Genomic DNA, 24,437 nt, shown 5'->3' on the forward strand with positions numbered 1-24,437 from the left:
TCAGTACCTAGCGTCTAGTCCAAGCTCGTTTGAGAGTTTATTGACTGACTCTAGAAGACCTAATGCCTACAAATGTCTTCCTCAGTTTCCTGCCTTCAAAAATTAAAAACTAGGAAGAAAGTTTTAGAATGTCACAAGCATAAAGACAACAAGCTGTCATGTATTTTATCCTTTGATCTTGATAACTATGCAAACTGATTCACAAATCTGGATTTATTTCTTTAGAAAGTGATCAATTTTCACATCATTTCAAAGATGGCATTTACAGATTACATGAGTAATAACGGAATTTTGCAAACCAAATTGAAGGTACACAGGTGCGTGTTGAAGGTTTACTGGTGTGTCAAGTTCATTTGTTTATTCAGTTCCCCAGAGTCAGCTGCTAACTCCATTCAGTGCAATGTATCTTAAATAATTTAAGAGACACTTAAGGGCTTCTGAACTGTATCTACACACTCCTATTTCCCTCACAAGACATATATACCTTAAAGCTCTGTACATAGTTCAATAAATATTCTGGATTTGATTTTCATTAACCCTTTGTTCTGTTCAAGGATGGTAAATCTTTTCCTCTTAGACTGTTCATTTGTTACTTCATACAGTGTGTAATATGTCTACACTTTAGTCCATGTCTAAATATATTAATGATTCAGTCTTGTTTTGCTAATTCGATCATTTTTCAAATGCATTTATTTCTACTCTGTGTCATTGACAAAGGACTTGAGAAATATATTTAGATATGCACTCTCTCCCCCTCTGGAAGTATAATCCAGATACCACCTCATCTACTGTTCCATTTCCTGTAAAGAAATCCTTGGTCCAACAGTTAACAATAATATTTTCAATTTTATCAATGAAAATAAACAGAATGAACAACCTTAGTAGCTGCCTGACCATTCACGAGAGAATCATAAAGATATTTTTGAACAAACATCTTGATAGTTACATAATTTTGTTCACAATCAGGACGGCTTTTACTTATAAGCTGACAGCAAAATGTCCAGAGGTATTCTAGTTAACTTGGCTCTTGGAAAGAAAAAGAAAAAGCCTTGACTTGTAGGATTTCCCAGTCACTGTGGCATAAATACCCCCACCCCTGATGACTGATAGATGGCTTTATTGAAATTGTTTCACCAAATGAATATTTACATATGAAGCTCTCCCCCCACCCCCAACACATCATTCTATACAAATATATATACTTTGAATCGCTCTCTTACTACTCAGAAGGACGGAGAGAAACAGTTGTTTTCTGGGTGTGATATAGACAGGATCACTTCTTGGTCAGAGCGGCACACCTGAGAAGAGAAAACGGAACCAGCCAACCGCGATCCTCTTCTTCAGGACAAACTGAGGTTGAAATGTCACCTTTTTTTGACCAAAGCGGAAACTCCAACCACTTGAGTGTTTCTCCTAAGAAGGATTATGACCATGGTGAACTCCACTGGGCAAAAAATCCCACAAATTATAAATACAAAGCTTTCCCCAAAATGTTACCATGGCAACCACCATTGTGGTTACCCATGGTAACCATAAAACTGTGGCATCCAGGCTGAGCGGTCCACCAACCAATTGTCCAAAATGGAGATCGAATACGGTGTTTTAAATTTTTCTACTTCTCCATGTGAGGCCAGTAGGATTACGAAGCTTTCCTTAGCATTAACTCAATCTGGGAAAACTTTAGTCTCCGTGCAATATCCAGCGAAGTCTCGCCACGCTGTGGAGAAAAAGAAAGCACGGTCATTTATCTCCAATGCAAAAGTTCTAGTAAACAGTCCAGACCGCTGACTCACGGGCTTGGCAAAGGCTTTAAAGGTCATTTGGTTCTAACAGTAATAGGATAACGTAATTCCTTAATGAGGACAACTAGCTTTGCTGTTAACAACAGCAGGGGCAATTAACTCACTCCAACACACAGCCGCAGTTAGAAGATAATGTTGCTGGAAGGACGTCGGACCACGTCCACAGATTCTTACCTTATTCTTTATCATGGGGTCTGCATGAGCTTCAAGGAGCAGAGGGATGAGATTCTGGTTTTTCATTTCACAGGCGTAATGTAGTGCCGTGCAGCCATACTGAAACATAAAGGACCAACAGTGAGCTCATCGTTGGGCTCTACGGACCCAACAGGTGGCTTCTTCAGCAAGCACTACTCCTATCTTAGGATGTGTCGGGGCGCCTGGGTGGCTCAGTCGGTCAAGCATCCAACTTCAGCTCAGGTCAAGATCTCACGGTTCATGGGTTCGAGCTCCGTGTTGGTCTCTGTGCTGACAATGCTGAGCCAGCTTGGGATTCTCTCTCTCCCTCTCTCTCTGCCTCTCTCTCTGCCCCACCACACTTGTGCTCTGTCTCCTTCTCTCTCTCAAAAATAAATAAACATTAAAAAATATTTTTTAAGTGACAAGCCTGGGTTTACTCATAGGCACTTAGACTCCAGTGTCTTAACCACTGAGGATGGAAATTTGTTAGCAGAACCTCCATTTCCCGTGACTTCTCACCAAAGGTGGGGCAGTACTTTTAAAAATGTCTTCTAGTCCGGGCACCTGGGTGGCTCAGTCATTTGAACATCAGACTCTTGATTTCAATTCAGGTCAGGATCTCATGGTTGTTGGGATCGAGTCCTGCATTAGGCATGATGGCATGGAGCCTGCCTGGGATGCTCTCTCCCTCCCTCTTTCTCTCTCTCTCTCTCTCTGTGCCTCTGCCACTCATGCTCCCCCTCTGTCTCAAAATAAATTAAAAACATTTTTAAAAAATTCTAAAACTGTCCTCCAGTCAATAAAGGTCCCCATGAGTTTAGGCAGCATCTAACCAACTCCTAGCTCACCTGACTAGCAGTGAAAACAGAAAGAAGGAAAAATGAAATGCAAAGAAAGACAAGGAAAATGTAGACATGTCTAGGAAAACAAAGCAAGTAACTTTGTAGGTGACAAATGCTCGGCCTGCAAATACCATTCTGAGTGTCATTTCAAGATGACTAAATGCACGAACTTACACAGTCAGTAGCATTCACTTCGATGCCAGCATCAAGTAGCATTCGAACAAGAGCCTCGTTCTGCTTGGTCTTTGACACCTGTTACAAACAGCAAGTTAAGAGGAGGTTCATTGACAAATACTTTCTCCATCGTGGGCCTGGACCATTCTACTCAACAGGGTTTACGTTAATCCCGACACCTCTATGCCTCTATGCATCTTTCTTAAAACCTCCCCCACTTCCTCACCCCCTCCAGGACCAATCAGGTAAAGCCGTGGTGCTCAGCGTGTGGTCCTGGAACAGCAGTGCGGGCACCTACGAACTTAGAAATGCCCACGCCAGACCTGCCAAATCCTACTGAGGTTGGGGCGCAGGGACCAGACTTTCCCTCCCTGGCTCAGAGCCCACTAGACTGTCCCGTGCTCTGAGGGCACAGGCAAACTCCCCAGCCTGTCCTGTAGGGCCCCGTTTGTTTGGGCCTCCACCTCTGGTCCTTGCTCACGCTGTACCTCCCAGGTCACCCCGTGCTAGCCACACTGGCCTCTACTAGTCGTTTAGCCTCCCCAGTTGCTCTAGATGTTCCTTCCGCCCAAAGACTCTTCTTGTCTTCTTTGCCTGGTAAATCTATTTTTTTAAAAATGTTTTTAATTTTGTTTCAGAGAGAGAGAGAGACAGAGAGACTATAAGCAGGGAGAGGGGCAGAAGGAGAAAGAGAGAATCCCAAGCAGGCTCCACGCTCAGCACGGAGCCCAACACAGGGCTCGATCTCACAGCCCTGGGATCATGACCTGAGCCAAAATCAAGAGTTGGACATTTAATCAAACGAGCCACCCAGGAGCCCTGTTTTAATTTATTTTATTTTATTTTTAAAATGCATGTTTAGTATCCCAGCCCAAGCTCCTCTTCCTCCAGGAGGCTTTCCCTGACCTACCTGGTGAGCTGAAATCTTTCTTTGAGCTCTCATTTCATTGATCACCTCCCTGGAGTACCTACTTCATAGTAATTTGAAGTGTGTTTCTGCCATATTTCATTACTGGTCCATTCTTCACCGCTCTCTAATGAACTCTTACAAGGACAGGACTACACCTTCTGGGTTCATCCCTCACACCCAGCACAGTGCCTGCACATAGTAGGTCCTCAGCAAGTATGTGCTGGGGGGTAAAACGAAGAAATGAAATGAACCAAGCTCCTCAAAAATCCACTTTTCCTACCCAGTCCTCTGAGACTTTGACCACAGGACAGTTTGGGCATCCCCCCAACATCCCATTGCTAGGGAGCACAGCTGTCCCAGCAGTCCCCGAGGTGAGCCCCTTGGCCATACAGAAAGCCCCACCCCGTCTTCTTCCTGTCCACATCTACACTGCCTTTCTCAGAAGTGACACAGTCCTTCCTGGTCCCTTCCTCTGAAATTTCCTCTCCAGTCACTTATGCCATATGCATCTCAACTGTACAGATTCAGGCCCCATGAACAAGTAGGAAAATGTGCATTAAGAGGGGGTGATTCATCACAATTAGTGTTTCTGCCAAGGCCTCCAGCTTTTGAACCTCCAATCATCTTAGAAAGCAGCATTGTGACTCAACAAATTCTGAATGACTCTTGCTAATCATCCTTGCGATCATTTTGAAAATGAATGGAAGATCCCTCACCACCCCTGAAACTACAAATGCCATGTACTAAACACACAATTACTTTTTCAAGAACTTTTCCAGGGTATAAACAGAGTATGTGTTTATCAGTGACTTACAGTTTTCTTTTCCCCATAAATCCAAGCCTCCAAATCAACTCTATCATATCTAATTAGAGTCCCTCAATTTCTGTAACAGATACACAAGGAGCTAATAATGACACTTCCATCTGGCAGGTTGTGTCCTGGAACTCATGTCAGCAAAGTCAACTACCACTCACGGTCTATTAGCTGTAAGGAGAAGGGAGCTTGGTCATTTAATTGGAGTAAGTGACATAGGTGTTGAGTCATCTCTCAAAGGTGGAACCGGCCCCTGGGGAACCAGATGGAAAAAAGGGAATGAGTCATGAGTCAGTACAGAGCTGTTGTTCTTTGGGGGAAACAAAAGGGGCGGGCACACGGGTGGCTCGGTCGATGAAGCGTCTGACTCTTGATTTCAGCTCAGGTCATGATCTCACGGCACGTGGGTTCGAGCCCCACATGGGGTTCTGTGCTGACACGAAGCCTGCTTGGGATTGTCTCTCTCTCACTACCTCTCCCCTGCTCTCATTCTCTTTCTCCCTCCCTCTCAAAATAAATAAATATTTTTTAAAAAAAAAAGGAAGTACATTTTTAGAATGCAAACCAAGAGCTTATTTTTGTTACTATTTCTTTGCATACGACTGGCCCAGCCAAACTTGATGAGTCATGCTTTTGTCTCCTCCCCGTTCAGCCTCTGATCACAGGCACGTTGTACTCACCATGAGGAAATACCCAATAAGGAGAACAGGCATTAAGAGGATAATGAGGAGGTAATCAAAGAAGGTAAATTTTTTCTTCACAGCATAATGCAAGCAGTTTCTCTGTTTCTGAAAATTAAGAAAAGGATTTGCTGTTAATATTAGTCTCAAATTTCATAGTTTCAGATCACTGTAACAAGAAGTTTTGTTTGTGGGGCGCCTGGTTGGCTCAGTCGGTAGAGAATATGACTCTTGATCTCAGGGTTATGAGTCTGAGCCCCACGTTGGGCAGTGGAGCTCACTTAAAAAAAATTTTAAGTAATTAAAATTATTTGTGAGAGAGAGGGTGCAAGCAGGAGAGGGGCCAGGGGCAGGGGCCAGAAGATCCCAAGCAGTCTCTGCACTGACAGCAGTGAGCCCGATGCAGTTAGTCTCACTGACTAACCGTGAGATCACGACCTGAGCCGAAGTCAGATGCTCAACCCACTGAGCCCCCCACCCAGGTGCCCCAAGACTCATTATTTTTTTAAAAGTTTAGTTTGTGCTTTTTATTTTTATGGTACCCATGGCACCTCTTTCTGTGGAATGTGTCTGATTAATAAAGCCAGGTTTCCATTGACCAGAATGTGGGACATAGTACAGTCTGAAAAACCAGCCGGGGTGGGGGAGGGGACACAGAAAGACAACAGGTGAGAAGCACAGTTTACAAATCATCACAAGATAGATTCTCAACTTAACAGAAGACCGTGGCAGAAGGGAAGGGGAAAAAAATAGAAACAGAGAGAGAAGGAGGCAAACCACAAGAGACTCTTAAATACAGAGAACAAATTGAGGGTGGAAAGGGGTGTGGGGGAGAGGGGAAAATGGGTGATGGGTATTGAGGAGGGCACTTGTTGGGATGAGCAATGGGTGTTCTATAAGCGCCAATTTGACAATTATATTTTAGAAAATGATAGATTCTCATATGCATGTTTTGGGGAGAAATACATTGTGATACAAACATAAGACTGATTTCCATGTGAAAAGCTATAGTTAACCCTGAACCATCTAGAGTGTACAATTATTCATTCTGTGGTTTGTTTACCGGGAAATCTTAACCACGTGGTGTATTTCCACCGTTCCTATGGGCATACAGGCAGTGCTGGAAGAATGGAAATAAGGCAGTGTAATTCTTCGCATATGTTAGCATGTGTCAGGTTGATAGACTTAAGCTTCTGGGGGTCGTGGGGGACATAAAGCCTCAGGGCCTCATAATCAAAGGTAGACAGGAATCAACACAATAAATATAACACAGAACAAGCGATGGTGATTGAAGTCCCAACCAAATCAATGAGAACAGAGAGAAAAAGAGAAGAGACAGGTTAATTTCCACTTGGGGGTGGAGACAATGTTCCTAAATAAGAATACATTTTGGGTTTTTCTTGATATTAAGATAGATCTGTTCACTGTACAAATTTTGTAAACTAGACATGGATGAAATGACAGAATTTAAAATTGCCCATTATCAAACGGCCCAGGAAGAATGGTTGACATTTTGGCTGTATTTTCTTCCAGTCTTTTAAAATTTGTATGTGGAATTTTAAAATGTAGGACCATGCTGCATGCACAAAATCTGATCTCTTTCCTTTTCGATTAAAATTTAGACTACGTGCATTTTTTCATGCCATTGAAAAACTTTAAACATAGGCCTATAATGGCTGCCTGACTTTCTATTGAATGCAGCTATTCTAATTTATTTTAACCAAACTCTATCTGTTGGACATTCCAAGTTTTTAACTTTGTATTTGCATACATTATACTGCTTGAACATTTTCATTCATGAAGTTTGTCAACATTTCCAAATTTGGCCTTAGCAAAAGTTTATAAAAGCATAATTGCTGACATGAAATGTATGAATGTTTTTCATATTCTGCTAAATATTGCTCCGAGAAAATCATAACAATTTAAACTTCCTTCCTGGGGTGCCTGGGTGGCTCAGTTGTTTGGGCCTCCGACTTTGGCTCAGGTCATGACCTCTCAGTCTGTGAGTTCAAACCCAAGTCTGGCTCTGTGCTGACAGCTCAAAGCCTAGAGCCTGCTTCAGATTCTATGTCTTTCTCTCTCTCTGCTCCTTCCCTGCTTGTGCTCACTTGCTTGCTCTCTCTTTCTCTCTTTCAAAAATAAACATTAAAAATGTTTAAACTTCTTTCCTGATCAATACTTGATTTTCTTTTTTAATCCTGGTCAAGCTGACAGACCAAAATAAAAAGGCATATTTATGTTTTAATTTAATGTGTTCTGCATAGACTTAATGTTCTCTATTAGGCATGTGCATGTGAATTACGCACAGACGTTTTTATTTTATTTCAAGGCCTTTATATATTTCTGAAAATGACTTATACACATAGATTTAAGATATGAGGGATGCCTCGGTGGCTCAGTCGGTTAAGCATCCGACTTTGGCTCAGATCATGATCTCACGGTTTGTGGGTTCGGGCCCCGCGTCGGGCTCTGTGCTGACAGCTCAGAGCCTGGAGCCTGTTTTGGACTCTGTGTCTCCCTCTCTCTCTGACCCTCCCCTGCTCATGCTGTCGCTGTCTCTCTCTCTCTCAGAAATAAAAAAGTAAATAAAAACATTTAAAAAAATTTTTTAAAGATATGAGAAGGCACTGGTTAAATTATTAATGCACAAAGATTCATGCTTGGGAAAGATTAAATATTTAAAAATCATTAAAAATGCTTTAAGAATAAAAAATGCAAACTGAACCCTTCTTCTGATAAAATCCCTATTTATCTAAGTATCCCTACGGTCCTTCTGCAGAGGTTCCTGGTACCAGAGGATGCCAACAGCCTGGCTGAGATTCTCACCGTCTCGGTCCCATCCCTGTGCCATTCAACATCTCCATCCCTCAGCTCCCAAATGAGCCCATCCCCCAGACAGAGGATGTGCACCCACAGACACCTGCCTCACCACGCCCACTCGCCACAAGCACACACACTTGGCCCTCCAGCTGTGTTCAGGGGAGACAGTGTCACAGTCCGCTAAGCTGCATCACTGTCGCACTTGGTGCAGGCATGCCTTGCTTTCAAGCTCAACCAAGCAAAAAATAGTACAAACAAGAATTTCCAGTAGTGATCCACTTTCTGATAATACGTGATTGCTCCAATGGACCTGGTCTTGATACTGACTCAGAAGGGGGCAAGTGGGGCCTTACAGGCTGTTTTTCCTCACTGAGTGTAAGTGGAAACAGGGCACTCAGAATACAAATAATGACTTTTTATATTTACTCAGTGTACTTTAAATGTTATCTTTACTCGGATGCAGACACTGGCTGTTCGAAGGTGTTCGGAAGGAAGTTCACAGCGATGCACATACAGTCTGCTATTCCTTGATTCTGAGAGTTGCATCAGCAACACTGCATCCTTACCTACAGTCTTTCTGCCTCTCTGTGTGGCTTCAGGGAGCCTCTGGCTCATGACCTTGTTTGTCCTTGGCAAATATCTAACTGGCCTTCTTTAATCCTATAAGCGAACTGTAGGATCTTCCGGAGAATATTGACCCAGTAGGTAAAAACCTAATGAAATAGCACCACCAGGTCAGTATTTTTTTTTTTTCAGGAAATCTTTCCCATCCCTTCTGGAATCATGAGGAGGAGGAGCAGGAAGAGGGAAGCAGGAAGGTAGGGAAAAGCATGGGGAGGAAGAGGAAGAGAAAGGAAAACCTCTAACTAGTCAAATGAATGGACCCTTCTTTTCAGAAGTACAAGGACATAATTAACAACAAAATATGCCTGCTGTTTGAACTATGATTTATTTGGCTTTTCAGCCTAGAATAGTATGTGTCAGTCCCTTTAAAGTAAAGCAAAAAAATATATATTATCAGGAGCTACAGGCCACGAGAAAATGGCATCCACCACCTCTATTGCTGTAAGCAGAAAAGATTGCTACAGTCAATTGCTCTGCCCACTCATGTGTGATGGCCTCACCTGGTTTTTGAGGTTCACATCAGCATTTCTTTTTAAAAGGAAGGAAATGATTCTCAGGTGCCCCCGCCGGCAAGCACAGATCAGGGGAGTGTCTCCATTGAAGCCATCCTGCACATTGATGCAGCTGCTGTCCTCTCTCACCCAGCGCCACACTTGACCGAAGTCATTCTGGTAGGCCGCCTGGCAGATGGGCTGCGAGGGGAAGAACAAAAGCAGATCTTGAAATACAGGTATAATGCAAACCCCATAAGAGAGAAATCACCACCCGATAACTGAAAACTCCAGTCTCTCCAAATTGTAATACAAGTAAAACTTTGGTTTGCGAGCATAATTCATTCCAGAAACATGCTTGTCATCCAAGGCGCTTGTACATCAAAGCAAATTTTAAGACCCATTGGCTCAGTTGGGACCATGTGACATTCAGCATCATGTACCACTCGTATTACAAGACATCGCTCATTTATCAAGTTAGAATTTATTAGAAATGTTTGCTTGTCTTGCGGAACATTCATAGAACAAGTTATCCACAATCCAAGGTTTTACTGTGTATTGCTTTTTGGATGAGATATTTGGTCTCCATTATGCCAAGCCTTAAATCTGGAACGAGCCTAAGTCCATGATGAACCCCTCAACAATTTCCTAAATTGCTTGACATACAGATGTGTTCACGGAATGAGTGAATAAATGGAAGCGATATTGCAGATTCAACTCCGCAGGGAAGGCTGTGCTCACGGAAGGATGATGTCTGTCAGAAAAGCAGGATTTCACTGAATACAGAAGAGGCACATCAGAGGAACGTAGGGGAGCACTGGGTGATAAAATAAAGACATATGGCTCCCTGTGCTCAAGGAAACCAGCCCTCTGGAAAAGACCCATTTTAGACAGATAATATATAAATAACAAATGACATCGTTAACTGGATTCAGTGCTTTTTATTTAGAAAGTGTCAAAAGGGGCTTTGCAAAGCATGATGGGAGCTTAACAGCAAGACCTAAGCCGACCTCCCCTTGCCCACTTTCCCCACCTGCTCCACTTTCCTTCTGGACCTCATACCTCTGTTTTCATACCTCATGTTTGGTTTCTTCCATCTGGACCCCGTCACTTAACTGCCTCCTCTGCACAAAACACCTTTTCCCTCTCTGCTCACCTAGCTGCCTGCTGACCCGTCCTTCGTGTCATCACTTAATTTTTACTTTATTGGGTCTTTCCCGACTCCAGCACTGCTTCACAGCAACTGGCGTAACTGTCCACTCTTGTCTTGATTACTTATAATCACGTGGTGCAGGCCAGCACGAATCGGGAGGGGTTCAGGCAGCAGCAGTCAGTGCGGGAAGGCACTGGAGTTCAGGATGTCAGCGTCATGTGGAGAGAGGTTATATCATTCCATTTAATATCTGAATTTATTCAATTCATACCTCCAGTATGCAACACAGCAATGGCACGTGGTAGGCAAATACTAAATATTCTTGGACTGATTTTAATTAGAGAGTATGAAACAAAAAGCACTTGGAATAAAACCTGGCACTGGCATAGATGGTTGTTAATTTATGGAAATTATTATTACTGCTTATTCAGTCATTCTGTAATTTGGTAACAAGGTCAGACTTCAGCTGTGTGGCAGCCACAGTTGCTGGGCACAGGTGTACAAAATACTCTTAACCATGTGAAATGTGCTTACCAGTTGGGAATATAGCATAAGCACACACACACACACACACACACACACACACTTACCAATAAGAAAACCATGTTAAAGAAGCATAGATTTGGGTAATAAGCATGAATGAGAAAGCGGAGTGACACCTTTGCTGATAGATTCATGTTTCTAACATAGCCAAATATCATAATCAGGGAACTTTTAAAAGTAAGATACTTTTTTTAAAAGTTTATTTATTTTTGAGAGAGCACATATGTGCACAAGCAGGGGAGGGGCAGAGAGAGAGGGAGGCAGAATTCCAAGCAAGCTCCACACTGTCAGCACAGAGCCCCCCGATACGGGGCTTGAACTCATGAACTGTGAGATCATGACCTGAGCCGAAATTAAGAGCTGGATGCTTAACTGATTGAGCCGCCCAGGCGCCCTAAAATTAAGATACTTTTAAACCCAAGGCCCTACTCATGAGAGAAACATCGCAGAGGAAAGTCAGCTCCATAGTAGATAAGAGACAAACTGTTGTGGCCCGAAAGGACACGGGCATGAGACTGGGGTCCCAAATGCAGTAGAAATGCACAATCACACAAATCCCCCTTCTGCTACCTGAAGTCACCCCTTGCCTAGGCCTTGTCACCAGCTGGACTTAGCAGTGGCTCTGGATTCTGTAGGGCTGATGTGCAAATGACCAGAGCATTGGAAAGGGCACATATCTGCTGTCAGCAAACTGGTGTATAGTCGTGGTTCTGCAACTAATTGCCTGATGACCATGGACAAATCTCTCCCCCTCGTGTGTCTTGGTGTCCTCAGTCATGAAGCAAAAAAAAAAAAAAAGAAACAAAATTCCTTTTTGTTATCACACCCTGTGACTGTCACCCTCAAGTCTCTCTCCAGCTAATGCACCGGCCCCATCAACTTCATGTCACGTCATGGAGTGGTCCTTTCGAAGCACAAATACTGCTCAAAAACATTCAGTCTTTAACTTAGCAGCAGCACCCAGTCACTTAGATTAAATAAAAAACAAAATGGAACGAAAGGCAACAGGCAATGTTTAGTCGCAAACTCTTAATTTTGCCAGTTGAATGCATGAGGAACAGCAGCAGCATTTAGTAAAATAAAAGATGTTTTAACATAAATGTAAGGACAAAACAAAACTGTTTTAACAAAATTTCTAAGGACACAATCACAGAAGAGGAAAAAAAGCCACCGTTTATATGAGATGGATTTTGCTATATGGAAAAATCTGTCTTTTTTTTCTTCTTTTTTAAATTTTACTGTAAATCGGCTAAAATTTGCCACAGATAACTACTCATCATTTATAGGACCAGCATTTGGTAGCTGGTTACCCATAGTCCAGCATACAGAACTTGAAAGCAGGTGGCTATAATTTTCCTTTCTTAAGATTTTAAATTACAACGTTAAAAATACTGGAATATTTCACGCAGTCATCAAGCTTCTCAGCCTCTTTTAATTAATAAAACATTTAAAGCTTTGACAGTGCTGAGCCCACATTCCCACTGGACACCAAATAAAACTCCCCCTGCATGGGGTCCTCAAATGTCTTTACTGAGAGTCAACAGAAAGGAGGAAGGGAAAAGTAGACAGTTTGCTTCAAGAGACACCCAGCGCATCTGAATTCTTCCTTAATCCTATTCAAGTAACCATCTTTAAAATACTAACTTGATTTTATCTTTTAATGTTTCCTAAGCTACCCATATCCCAGGCACAGAGTCCCTGCATTTGAGAAGAAAAGTGTCGTCCTGGTTCAGGGCACACAAGTAAGTGGCTGGTGGAGGGAACCACAGTAAAGGTTCTGCGCAGTTGTAAACTCCCAGTCTCCAGCAGGGGGCAGCTTAGAGTCATGAAAGCACTGACCAGGACCAAAGGGAAGGCCAATAGAGAACCTAGGGCCCAGAAAGAGGAAGAGACTGTCCATTTGCATTGAGGGAAGAGTTATCATGAATTCTGTTGGTCTCTGAAGTTTCTGGAACTTGGGGAATTCTGGGTGAGGAAGAAACCAGCGGAGAACTTGGGAAATTGTCATGGTACTTCTATCCCCTGGTGCCCTTCTGTCCATTCTCACTGGCAAATCACTAGTTCAGATCTTTGTCGTTCTCATCAGGACTGTTGCAAGACCAGTGGATAACTGACCTTGCTTCCTCCTGTCTCCCCTTTCCAGCCCCCAGTCCATCCGCCAAAGGCTGCAGCTTCCTGTCCTTGCCCTGCTGAAAACTTTGGTCACTTAATGACCAACTGGGTTAGGATGCTGTCCTCCAGCTGACATGTGATTCTTCAGATCCCACAAATCCTGTCTTTTCAACTTCCACCTCTCACCACCGCCTCATCTGTACCCTCGATCTAAGTAAAGAAAGGCTCGAGTATTACTAACAGCTATCTCCCCAGCTAGACTGTAAGCTACATGAGAGCAGAAACTGTGTCTGCACTAGAACACTCTGTCACAGCAGCCAGCATATGCCTGACACATAGTAGGCATTCAATGTCTTTTTGGTAAATAAGTAAGTGAATGAGTGAGCTGTAATATGAGCTAACTTTTACTGAGTACTTCAGCTAGCTCATTTAACCCTCACACAAGCCTCTGACCAAAAATAATGGGTATTATTATGCCTATTTTGTATTGGTGAAACTGAGGGAGATTGTATTTCTCGCCCATAGTCACACAGCTCATTAGTGGCCTTGCCAGGAAGGATATTAAGGGGATGACTGCAGAATGCATCCATTCTTCTGGCTCTAATTACTTCAGGCAGTTTGAAAAACAGCCTTCAGAAGGTCTTCCGGTTATAAGACTTTGCATTTGAGATTACCTTTTGTTCAACGTGCACCCCAATTAAGCTACAGTCTACACTCTCAGCACACTGGTCTGTCCTCTTTCTACCCTGGCCAGCTGGTGTCCAAGCCTTCCTGGTTACGTATCCAGATTCTTCTCCAAACTGACCTAGATTTGGCAGTATTTGCCAAGAGGTAAAGAAGTAATGGTCAGAGAGGTTGCAGGAAAGACCAGAAAAAGATATGGTTCAGATGCTAAGAAGGAAAAGTTTCAAGAAGGAAGATGGACTGAAGGGTATGAAGTGTCAAGAAAGACTGGATTTGATCATGAATGACTATGCGAAGACCCACGTTCATAGAGTGAGGGGGCAGGAAACAGAACACAGAGGCCTGAGCATATGGCCTACAAGGAATCAGAGGGTGTGACTGGAGAAGAATCATGGTCACTTTGGCTGTGAAAGCCAAGAGGGAGCTCCTGGCACGCAGAGGAGGCAATACGGTCGAGTCCTCATTCCATGCATCTGAAGGCATAGTGTTGTCACGTGGTCAGAAACACAGGCTCTGGAAAGAGACTTTGGGTTCCAATCTCAATTCCACCACTTAAGAGTAGTGTTCGTTGGACACCTTACTTAGACTCTTTGTGCTTTGTTCTCTTCTAGATTTAATAATCATGTCTTCTTGGGGCACCTGGGTAGCTCAGTTGGTTAAGCATCCAACACTTGGTTTCGGCTCAGGTCATGATCTCATGGTTTGTGGGATCGAACCCCATGTCAGGCTCTGTGCTGACATCATGGAGCCTCCCTTGGGTTACTCTGACTTCCTCTCTCTTTCTGACCTTCCCCCGCTTATATGCACATTCACTCCCTCCCTCTCTCCCAAAATAAATAATATACATTTTAAAAAAATAAAAATAACCAAATTTTCTTTATCAGGTCACAGAAATGTGACTACATAGATGAAGCACTTAGCTCAGATCAGACCTATAATAATAAACCCTCAATTAAGGTAAACTACTCTTATAATTATTTAAAATATGAGTAGCCAGGGAAGACGGGCAGATGTGGCCATGAAAGAGAATGAAAGGCTGATAAGAGAGAGAACAGCAGTGGACCCATTGACCTTACTAAACAGGATGATGATCTGGCCTCTAAGCAAAGCACAGGAGGAAAATCAGGTGGTTGGGATAGAAAGAACTTTCTACATTGGCCAAAAATTTTGCCCAAAAATCTGAAGTTTGATCTTCATGCTTTATGTCAATATGTATCTATCATAAATAAATGGCCATAGACAGATAACTCAACAAACCGCCATTATGTTTAATTAAATGAACAGGTTAATAACGTAGGAGACAAGACTGAGACAGGGATGGAAGAGGCTCTTGAGCATGGTGGGGAAGATTTGGGACAGTCATCATGAAAAGCGCTGCAGGAGATGAACAAAAAATACGAAATTGCTTGAAGCATGAGGCTATGTAGAAATGCATCAAGAAGCTTCAGTGGGCTGAGACTAAAAGACAGGTTTGCGGGTTTTCTTTAGCATACCTTTTGTCAGGGAAGGGTGGAGAAAAGTGACAGGCACAAAGAACAAAGGTTTGGAAACAGATCTGTCAGGCAAGGGGTTGGGAGGAGTAGCGAGCCTTGGGATTCAGACTGAACGACAGCATATGGAAACCAGGTGGAGCCTGATGGATTTGGAAACAGAGACAAACAGATAGAAACACAAAAGAGGATTAGAGCAGAGTGAGCACATGTGATCTAGTGGGAAATGGGACCAGTTACAGAGTTGGGATAGGAGGCAGAGTCACCAAATCCTAAATGTTGTAGACTGGGCTTCTTCCTGAGAGGTCATGAGAAGTCATGTTGGGTGGCTGATTTGGAGCAGGGGCAGAGGTCCAGAGAAGAGAGGAAACGTTTGTAGGTGTTACGGTCACTGCAGATGACCACAGAGAACAGAAAGAAAGGGGAAATTGTGCTCCGGAATCAAAGGAGGTAAAAGAGGGTCGTTGGAGGAGAGTGGGTGAAAGTGAGAAGATAGAGAAAGGGGCACAAGCAAAGACTTCAAGCCATTGTCATACAACAATAATGGCAAACAAGAAAGAAGCAGATGGAAGCAGAAATGGCCACGAGACTTCAGTGGACATGCAGAGAAGGTGGAAAGGAAACTGAAGAGAAAGAGCCTTTAGCAAAAGTATGCATGAGTCTGCATCCACTGATGTGTGGATGGCGTCCCCTGGATTTGGACTCTGTGCGACGTCAAAAACTAAGGCACAGAGGGGCGCCTGGGTGGCTTAGTCGGTTAAGCGTCCAACTTTCGCTTAGGTCATGAACTCGCGGTTCGTGGGTTCGGGCCCCACGTCGGGCTCTGTGCTGACTGCCAGCTCAGAGCCTGGAGCCTATTTCAGAGTCTGTATCTCCCTCTCTCTCTGACCTTCCCCTGCTCATGCTGTCTCTCTCTCTCTCTCTCCTAGAAATAAATAAAAATATTTAAAAACAAAAAACAAAAAAAAAAACTAAGTCACAGCATGAAAGGAGCACACCAATGAATGAACTTTTCTCTCGCATCCCATCCTTCCCAGCTAGTTCAGGAACATTCCACGTCCATTTCTGTCTTCTGTATGCACTTGCTTGTGAGCTGTTCGGCTGGCTCTTTCTAGGATAAATCATGTCTCGGCCCGCACGTCACCTCCTCAAAGAGGCTTCCCTAACCACTGACCATCCGTTCCCCCTGCCCATGTATGGTCCATCACATCACCTTGTTTTATAATTTTTTAAATTTTCATCCATTCTTACAGAGATTGAGCTTAATGTTCCCCATTTCCTAAAAGAGTGAGGTGGTCAGGATTTTTCCTTGTGTACAAAGCCCCTCCCTGTGAGCCAACCATTGTTCTTCCCCATATTCTGGCCTCTCTTTCAGTCTAGCTGCCTCATTCCCAGCTACGTGCTTGCCACCACTGTGACTTCCAAGCTGCACCATGTGTCCTTCAAAGCCACTTCATGACTCGTGTCCAAGGAACCTCCTTGATCCATATTACCTGGAGCATGAACCACACAACTCCTCACTCTGCCCACTGGCCTTCTTCCTGTGCATTGAGTCTGGTCTCTCTAACCAACCTGTAGCCTTGATATGAGAACCAATGGCTCTCAACCCTGGCTATGCATTAGGGCCCTTTTAAAGTCCAGACCCAGGCCCCACTACTAGCCACCAGCATTAGAATCTAGGGAAGGGGGTATAGCAGTGAGGTGGGGGCGTTAGTGTCATTTAAAAGTTCCCTGGGGGTCTCTAAGGTATAGGAAGGGTTGAGAACCACTGCAAAGGTAAAAGAAAAGAGCCCCCATTATAAAAGTAAAGCCTTAATGAAACACTGCAACTCTTAACCTGATATTAGTTAAGGAGCATCAGAAACTCAGGAAATTTGAAACATCAGGGACTACTTTTGGTGCACTTTGGTCTTCCCATGTGCCTGGTTTTAAAAGCACCCCAGGGGCACCTGGGTGGCTCAGCGGGTTAAGTGTCCAACTCTTGATTTCTGCTCAGGTCATGATCTCAAAAGATCGAGCCATGCATTGGCCTCTGAGTTGGGCATGGAGCCTGCTTAAGAGTCTCTCTCTCTCTCTCTCTCTCTGCTCCTCCCCAACTTGAGCTCTCTCTCTAGTTCAACTAAATAACTAGATAAATAAATAATAAAAATACCCCCAAACTTGGTGCTAGAACCCCACCCCTGCCCACTTTGCATCTCACTATCCTAGGCCCTAAAATTTAAGAATTGTCTCTGGGTAGCACATGACACATTCAGCGTGTGGAAGACCAACTAAAAATTCTGTGTATGTTATTTAAACAGAATTATGTTTTACACCAATGCAAGTGTCATAGATATCATGACTGGGAAATACTTGGCATTATTTTAATCATGTAGAAATACCTGAGCTGCTTGCACCATTACAAATGTCTCTAAGAGCCAGACGTTGCCCCCAACCCCACTTTCACCGTGGTACAAATTCTCCTAAAGGTTGATGGAACTTCACTAATTCCCAGGGTAAGGAAAGATCTCGTGGAATGCTGCCTGATCTTCAGAGGACTCGGAGAAGTTGCTCATTAACCATCTTCATGATGAAGCTCTACACCATATTAAATGTTTCATAACAATTTCTAAGAAGGATTTGTGCTTTTTGAAGCAAAATGATTCAGGTAAAGAGCCTGGTGCACTAATGAAATGTCTTCTCGGAAAACAGAAGAAGATGGGGCGCCTGGGTGGGTTAAGCACCTGACTTCCGCTCAGGACACGATCTCACGGATGGTGAGTTCGAGTCCCACTTCAGGAAACACGAGCCCCACTTCAGGTAAAACATGAGTCCCACTTTGGGCAAGCCCTGCTTCTCTTTCTCACTCTCTCTCCCTCTCTTTCTCTGCCTCTCATGGGATTTTTCTCTCTCTCTCTGCCCCTCACTCACTTGTGCTCCTCCCTCCCCCCACCAAAAAAGAAAAGAAAATGGGGCGCCTAAGAGGCTCAGTCTGTTAAGCATCTGACCCTTGATATCGGCTCAGATTGTGATCTCACAGTTACGGGATCAGCCCCACATGGGGCTCTGCACTGAGCATGGAGCCTGCTTGGGATTCTCTCTATTCCTCTCATTCTGTTCCTGCTGAAGTGTTCTCTCTCTCTCTCTCTCTCTCTCTCTCTCTCAAAATAAATAAATAAGCATAAAAAAAGAAAGAGAAAACAAAAGACTTTTTTTTTCATTTTCAGATGAACTAACCTTAGTTCAAATAAGGTTTTACTTATTTGTACAATTAATCTCAAGCCTTTCTTTCTGATGACTCATTTCTTCACTTGCTGGAATTTGGAAATTTCTTAGTAAATTCTGTCTTTGAGGCAGATAAAAAAAGGCGTAGGGATTTTTTTAAAGGTTGACTTGGGGCCATTCAGCCTTTATGTAACCTGAAGGAAAGTACCAGAAGCAGTTGAACTGTGAAGAATAGTAGCAATGAGAGGAAATGGAGGCAGAACATAGTTATCTGTTTTGGGTTTTTTCTCCAGCAAGGTCTCCTGGACCGTATCTCGTCTTCTCTCCTGGAGGTTAGTGGGGCCCCTGCCGGACTTCAGACCTGAGAAGCTCTGAGGTCTGTGATGACAACCAGGAGAGAGCAAGAAGCCTTTTCCCCCAACAAGAAGGAGAAAAAGTGAGTTCTTGCTGCCAAGATCAAGCAGATCAGAAGCACAGAAATCTCCTTACCACCTCAGACCACCAAGAGGTGACTGCAGAGCCCAGAGGAAGCAGGAACATCACCCTTACAGCCTCCTGGCCACTGGGACCTTCTGTCAAACAATGGCTACCCAGAGGTAAGGAAGGCCATGGTGGAATTATTGGCAGTAATATACAAACACTGCTGTATATACAAATATGGAGGCATTATGCTTTTAATGTTACATCAGTTATTCCTCAATAGATGTGTATATACATGCAGTATATGCACCCCAAAATACACCACTGGCATAGCGATTATTTTGAGCTGAAGGCAAAGGAGCAGAAGCAGATAACAAGGAACGTTCTCTGCCTTCCTCCTAGTGAGCTAAAAGCATGACATAAATTTGAGAAGGGGTTTCCCCTCCCCTCTCTGCCGGGAAGGACAGCCCAGAGAAGACACCAAAGGAATAGACACCATAACATTAACTCAGCAGCCCTTGTCTTCCATTAGCGCCCCCATACATTTGCCGTCCACAGTTTGCCACCCTAAGCAACTCAAAGTCCTTCTGCTGTGACTGACAGCTCCTCTGAAAATGTGTCATCCCTTTGTTGAGATGGTATAAGAGTCCAAGTTCTAATTTTTTTTAATGTTTTATTTATTTCTGAGAGAGAGAGAGAGACAGCATGAGCAGGGGAGGCTCAGAGAGAGAGGGAGACATAGAATCCGAAACAGGTTCCAGGCTCTGAGCTAGCTGTCAGCACAGAGCCTGATGCAGGGCTCGAACCCACGAGCCGTGAGATCATGAGTTGAACTGAAGTCAGACGTTTAACTGACTGAGCCACCCAGGCGCCCCAAGAGTCCAAGTTCTAATCACCCCTTTAGTTAAAAGGATGACTCATCGCTGGGTGCTCCCACGTGTTCGCACAGTGCCCATGCTAATAAACACCTGTTAGTTTTTCTTCTGTTAATATTTCAGTTATCAGTCTAATTCACAGGCGTCTAGCCAATCAACCTAAGGTGAGTGGAGGGACAAAGAATTTCTCCCCCACTACAGCTCTAAGAAAAAATGACAAGCCCACATCCTCAATCTTCTCACACTTAAAAGTGAGAAGTTGAACTTCCCTAACAGTTTTTTTTTAAATAGGTGCTTTGATTAAAAGTACACTAATTATGATGAGCACTGAATAATGTCTAGAATTATTGAATCACTATATTGTACACCTGAAACTAATGTAACAGTGCATGTTAAGTACACTGGAAGTAAACTGTTTTAAAAATGTGTAGGACCAGGCAGTGTAGGACTAGGGAATGGGGCCAGACTAGCTGGCTCTTGCCCTATTCGTATCCAGTGGTTCACATTCTTCAACCTTAGGAAACGCAGAGCAACTGGCACAAGGCAAAAGAGACTGGCATCTATGTGACAGGTGAGCATATTACATCTCCATACTTGAAGAATTACTCCAGAGCTCCTCAGCCTCTCTAAAATCAGAGGTAAAGAGTCTCACAGAGCGAATGCATCCAAACACCAGAGGATAAGACGAAGTTGGGGTTTTTTTCCCCATTCACCTGTAACTCCCACATGCAACTACAGTTCTTGCTTCCAGAAAACTAGCTAAGCCTTCTTCTCATCTAAAAGACCCAGTTCCAGAGGTGCCTGGATGGCTCCGTTGGTTGAGCATCCAACTTCAGCTATGGCCAATACCTCATGGTTTGTGAGTTCGAGTCCTGCGTCAGGCCCTGTATTGACAGCTCAGAGCCTGGAGCCTGCTTCAGATTCTGTGTCTCCCTCTCTCTGTCCCTCCCCTGCTCTCTCTCTCTCTCAAAAATAAGTACACATTAAGTTACATCCATTGCTCGAGCCAGATCGTTCTAGTTCTGGGCATGGAACAACACAGTGTTAGTCGAGGTATCTGGAGATATCTAGTATCTTCAAACACTTCAGCAGAATCGGTGCAGCTCTACCACCCAGTACTCTGGGATATCACTGCTCCATCAACTGGAAATTCGAAGTGTCTAAAGCCAGTAGTCCAACCAGAGTCCCTTCAGTGGAGCTCAGTGAGAGCAGCCTCACACTAGCTGAATACCTCCCAGGGTCAGAGCTGCTGGTGAGTGAGAAAGCAGAAAAAACACCTCTTTTCCAGAAACAGCATCCTCGATACAGAGACAGTATGAAAGATTTAACACTTACTCCTAGGACTGTGGGGGAGAAGAAGGGGAAAATAGTGGGGGAGAGGGAGGGAGGCAAACCATGAGAGACTCTTGAATGCTGAGAACAAACTGAGGGCTGATGGGGGTGGGGGAGAGGGGAAGGGCGGTGATGGGCACGGAGAGGGCACTTGTGGGGATGAGCACTGGGTGTTATATGGAAACCAACTTGACGATAAACTATTTTAAAAAAACACTTCTAATAGGAACCTGCTACTCAAGCTAATTTTACCACTGCCTTTACTGTCCTCAGTGGTGGCTACCTTTACCTTAAACAACAACAACAACAACAACCAAAAAACCAATGATATCAATGGGGAATTCTGCAAATTGAGAAACTATTTGCCAAAAGGGTGGGCAACCATCTTCTTTCTGAAAATGGCTTACTTCCCAGGTGCTCATGTGTGTCATACCGCGGATACTAGAGTTAGTGCACAAATGTGCAGTCCGATGGAAGGACCTAGAACCTATTTCCACGTGTGATATGGAGTTGGATGGCCATAACATCTATTTCAATACTACCTTAGACTAGCTTTGATTCAGTATTAGTTATAAGCTTTGAACAATTACCTATGAGCTTCTAGGTATGTTAGGGAGTTATAGAGGTGCGTATATATGTGTGTGTTTACACCTGTACTTTTGAATTTATCTTTAAACATCATAGTAAATTCCAAGTTGCTTTGTCCTCCATATATCTGAAGGGGTTCAGGGTAAGTCTCCCAGATATGCCTCCACTTTGGCATGCAAAGTCTTTTTTTTTTTTTTTTTAATGTTTATTTGTTTTTGAGAGAGAGAGAGACAGAATGCAAGCAGGGGAGGGTCAGAGAGAGAGGGAGGCACAGAACCGAAGCAGGTTCCAGGTTCTGAGCTGTCAGCACAGAGCCTGATGTGGGACTCGAACTCACCTGAGATCGTGACCATAGCTGAAGTCGGACACTTAACCGACTGTGCCAAGGCGCCTGGGTGAAGTGAAGTCTTGGCATGTGAAGTCTTATTTTGAGTTAGAGACAATCAAGATCCAGTAAGCTCAAGGGAACTGTTGGCCCTTCCCTTAACTGCCAAGAAGAGTTTTGATGGAAGGTGTCTCCCATAATGAGGGTTTTGATCAGAGGTAAGTTTTATCTGAGTGACCTTTTGTATGGCAGGGCACGCGTCTAATTGTCAAACATGTCTTCTTCTTGCCCTTGAATTTGCCTCCTCTCCATTGAATCCTGGGCCCTTATTCCATGCCTTAGCTCAGGATGGCGTGTGTGCCTCATTTTACCTTTGCCTTTGAACTCTCATAGATGTAGTGTTCCCATACATACAAAATTAAATTTGATTTTTCTCCTGTAATCTGTCTGCTGTCAGTTTAGTTCTAAGACCAACCAGAAGAAATTTTGCCAAGGAAAAAATTTTTCCCCAACAATACTTATAAATAATTCATCATATCTTGCCCTGACTCAACTACCTGCCAAATCAACACCCAATAAACAAACAATTTGCACTGTGCAGGGAGATTTTTTTTTTTTTAATGTACTTTCTCTTGGAACCAAGATTACAACCTGACTGCTCAAAGTGTGGTCCTCGGACCAACCATATAAGCATCAAGGAATTGAAATGCATAATCTTCAGCCCCACCCAAACCTCCAGAACAAAAAATCTGCATTTGAACCAGAGCTCCGGTGAGCTGTACTCACATTAAAATTTGAAAAGCACTAGCCTAGAGAAGTGTTTCTGCCCAGGGAGGTAAATTGATCCCCTCCCTGAGAATCATCTAGGATGCTCCCCGAAAAAGTAAGTTTCTCCACTCTGCCACAGTGAATGAAGCAAACTGTCTTGGCCTTGCCTTTTAAACAAGTTCCTCTCTTTTCGGTTTCTCAAACTTTAGATTGCCTAAATCTAAAGTTTAAACAAATCGAAGAGTACATTTGCTATAAACACACACACACACACACACACACACACACCAGGCATTGAAAATAACTGCAAAGGCAGAGAAACTGCCTTTAATAGGAGAAGAATCACCCAAGAAAGTTCTGTTGAGCATTTTGTAATGAAATGCAGGACAACCGGTTAATTGTGTTAGAGAGGAAAGGGAGTTAGTTGTGAATCACATCATCACGCCGTCTGTAATTGTTGTTCATACATTACTTGTACTCCTTTGAAACATTACTTAAAAATGTGTTTGATTCTAATAGGTTCCTTTCAATACAGGAGAAAGAAACCATTTTGGGGTCCATCAGATGTGAAAAGAAAAAACTCAAAGTATCAAAAAAATATATCTGCATTTGTCCCGCTTCCATACAGGGATAATCTTTACTTCTAATTGCTGGTAGTGAATTTCTTTTCAAATACCAAGCTGAAAGTAGTCACTCTGTCCCTGCTTTTCCACAGAAGAGCCGGTCTACTTTAGTGTGTTTAGAAAATCCAGTTGAGCACAATTTTCACTTTTCTTCTGGATGTTTGACATCGGAAAACAGAATTCCATTAATTCCATTTTCCTAAGTCCCCGAGAGATCTACATTACCCTCGCAAACATCATCTAGATGTTGGGACATATACATCGTACTGCCCTCTACCTAGCTAGAGTTTTAGAATCGCAAAATGGTTTACCTTATAATATTAAGTATATTAAAAAGATTAACACACAGGACTTCATTTTGACTTAACACTCTCACAGAAAGCTAAACAGAAGAAAAGGAGACATTTTATGAACAGGAAATTACATTTGGGAAGCAAGAGCGATTTTGAACACCTTTGGGTACCTTACTTCCAGCAAGTTTGCATACCTCGGAGTATAGGATTCCCATCCTGGCCCTTCACAGATTTGCGTCACCCTTACAGCTTCTTGAATCTTCTAGAGGTATTTCTGATTAACATAAAATCCTTCCGAGCCCAGAGAGAGATCTCTAGAAGCCAAGGCTGGTGGCAAGTCCTTTCTTCCCACACCTGTGAATATTCTTCCAGCAATTCAGTCAGCAACACACCTTCTAAATAACCCAGCCCTGCTAGACACAGGCATTGGTTTACAGCATAGTGACCTCAGTGTGTATCATCTAATGTTACAACCCTGAGGAACCGGTTTCTGAGTCATATTTGCTCTGCCAGCACTGACATGTGGGAAGACTGAGCAAAGTCAAGGGAAAGGGAAGTTCTCATGCCGACAGGAAGAACTCAGGGCTCAAAATGGGGTACTGTGAAAAAAAAATAGGATACTGTGTTTAAGACACCATCTAACCGAAATCTGTTTTTTGTGGCTATTGAGAAAGGCTAGGGATGGCCAAACTC

At 43.4% G+C, this 24,437-nt stretch overlaps 1 protein-coding gene across 1 annotated transcript; it reads right to left on the bottom strand.

The window, feature by feature from the left end:
• Positions 1-198: 198 nt before the first annotated feature.
• Positions 199-24,229, bottom strand: ANKRD22 (ankyrin repeat domain 22). Its single transcript, XM_039223345.1, has 6 exons — positions 23,939-24,229; positions 9,344-9,535; positions 5,400-5,507; positions 2,996-3,073; positions 1,977-2,075; positions 199-1,717 (listed from the first exon to the last, which is right to left on the bottom strand). The coding sequence occupies exons 1-6, from the start codon at positions 23,957-23,959 to the stop codon at positions 1,640-1,642; spliced, it is 576 nt and encodes a 191-aa protein (XP_039079276.1). The 5' UTR covers positions 23,960-24,229; the 3' UTR covers positions 199-1,639.
• Between the last annotated feature and the right edge of the window lie 208 nt (positions 24,230-24,437).

The sequence above is a fragment of the Hyaena hyaena genome, unplaced genomic scaffold, assembly GCF_003009895.1.
Source record: "Hyaena hyaena isolate Hyena2069 unplaced genomic scaffold, ASM300989v1 scaffold_1329, whole genome shotgun sequence".
Taxonomy (NCBI): domain Eukaryota; kingdom Metazoa; phylum Chordata; class Mammalia; order Carnivora; family Hyaenidae; genus Hyaena; species Hyaena hyaena.

Excerpts from the sequence above, each read along its gene's own strand:
- ANKRD22 (XM_039223345.1), bottom strand. The coding sequence starts at position 23,959 with ATGGGAATCCTATACTCCGAG. Across the intron at positions 9,536-23,938 it reads TGGGAATCCTATACTCCGAG|CCCATCTGCCAGGCGGCCTA; the intron begins GTATGCAAACTT and ends TTCCCCTCGCAG. Across the intron at positions 2,076-2,995 it reads AAGTGAATGCTACTGACTGT|TATGGCTGCACGGCACTACA; the intron begins GTAAGTTCGTGC and ends TTTATGTTTCAG.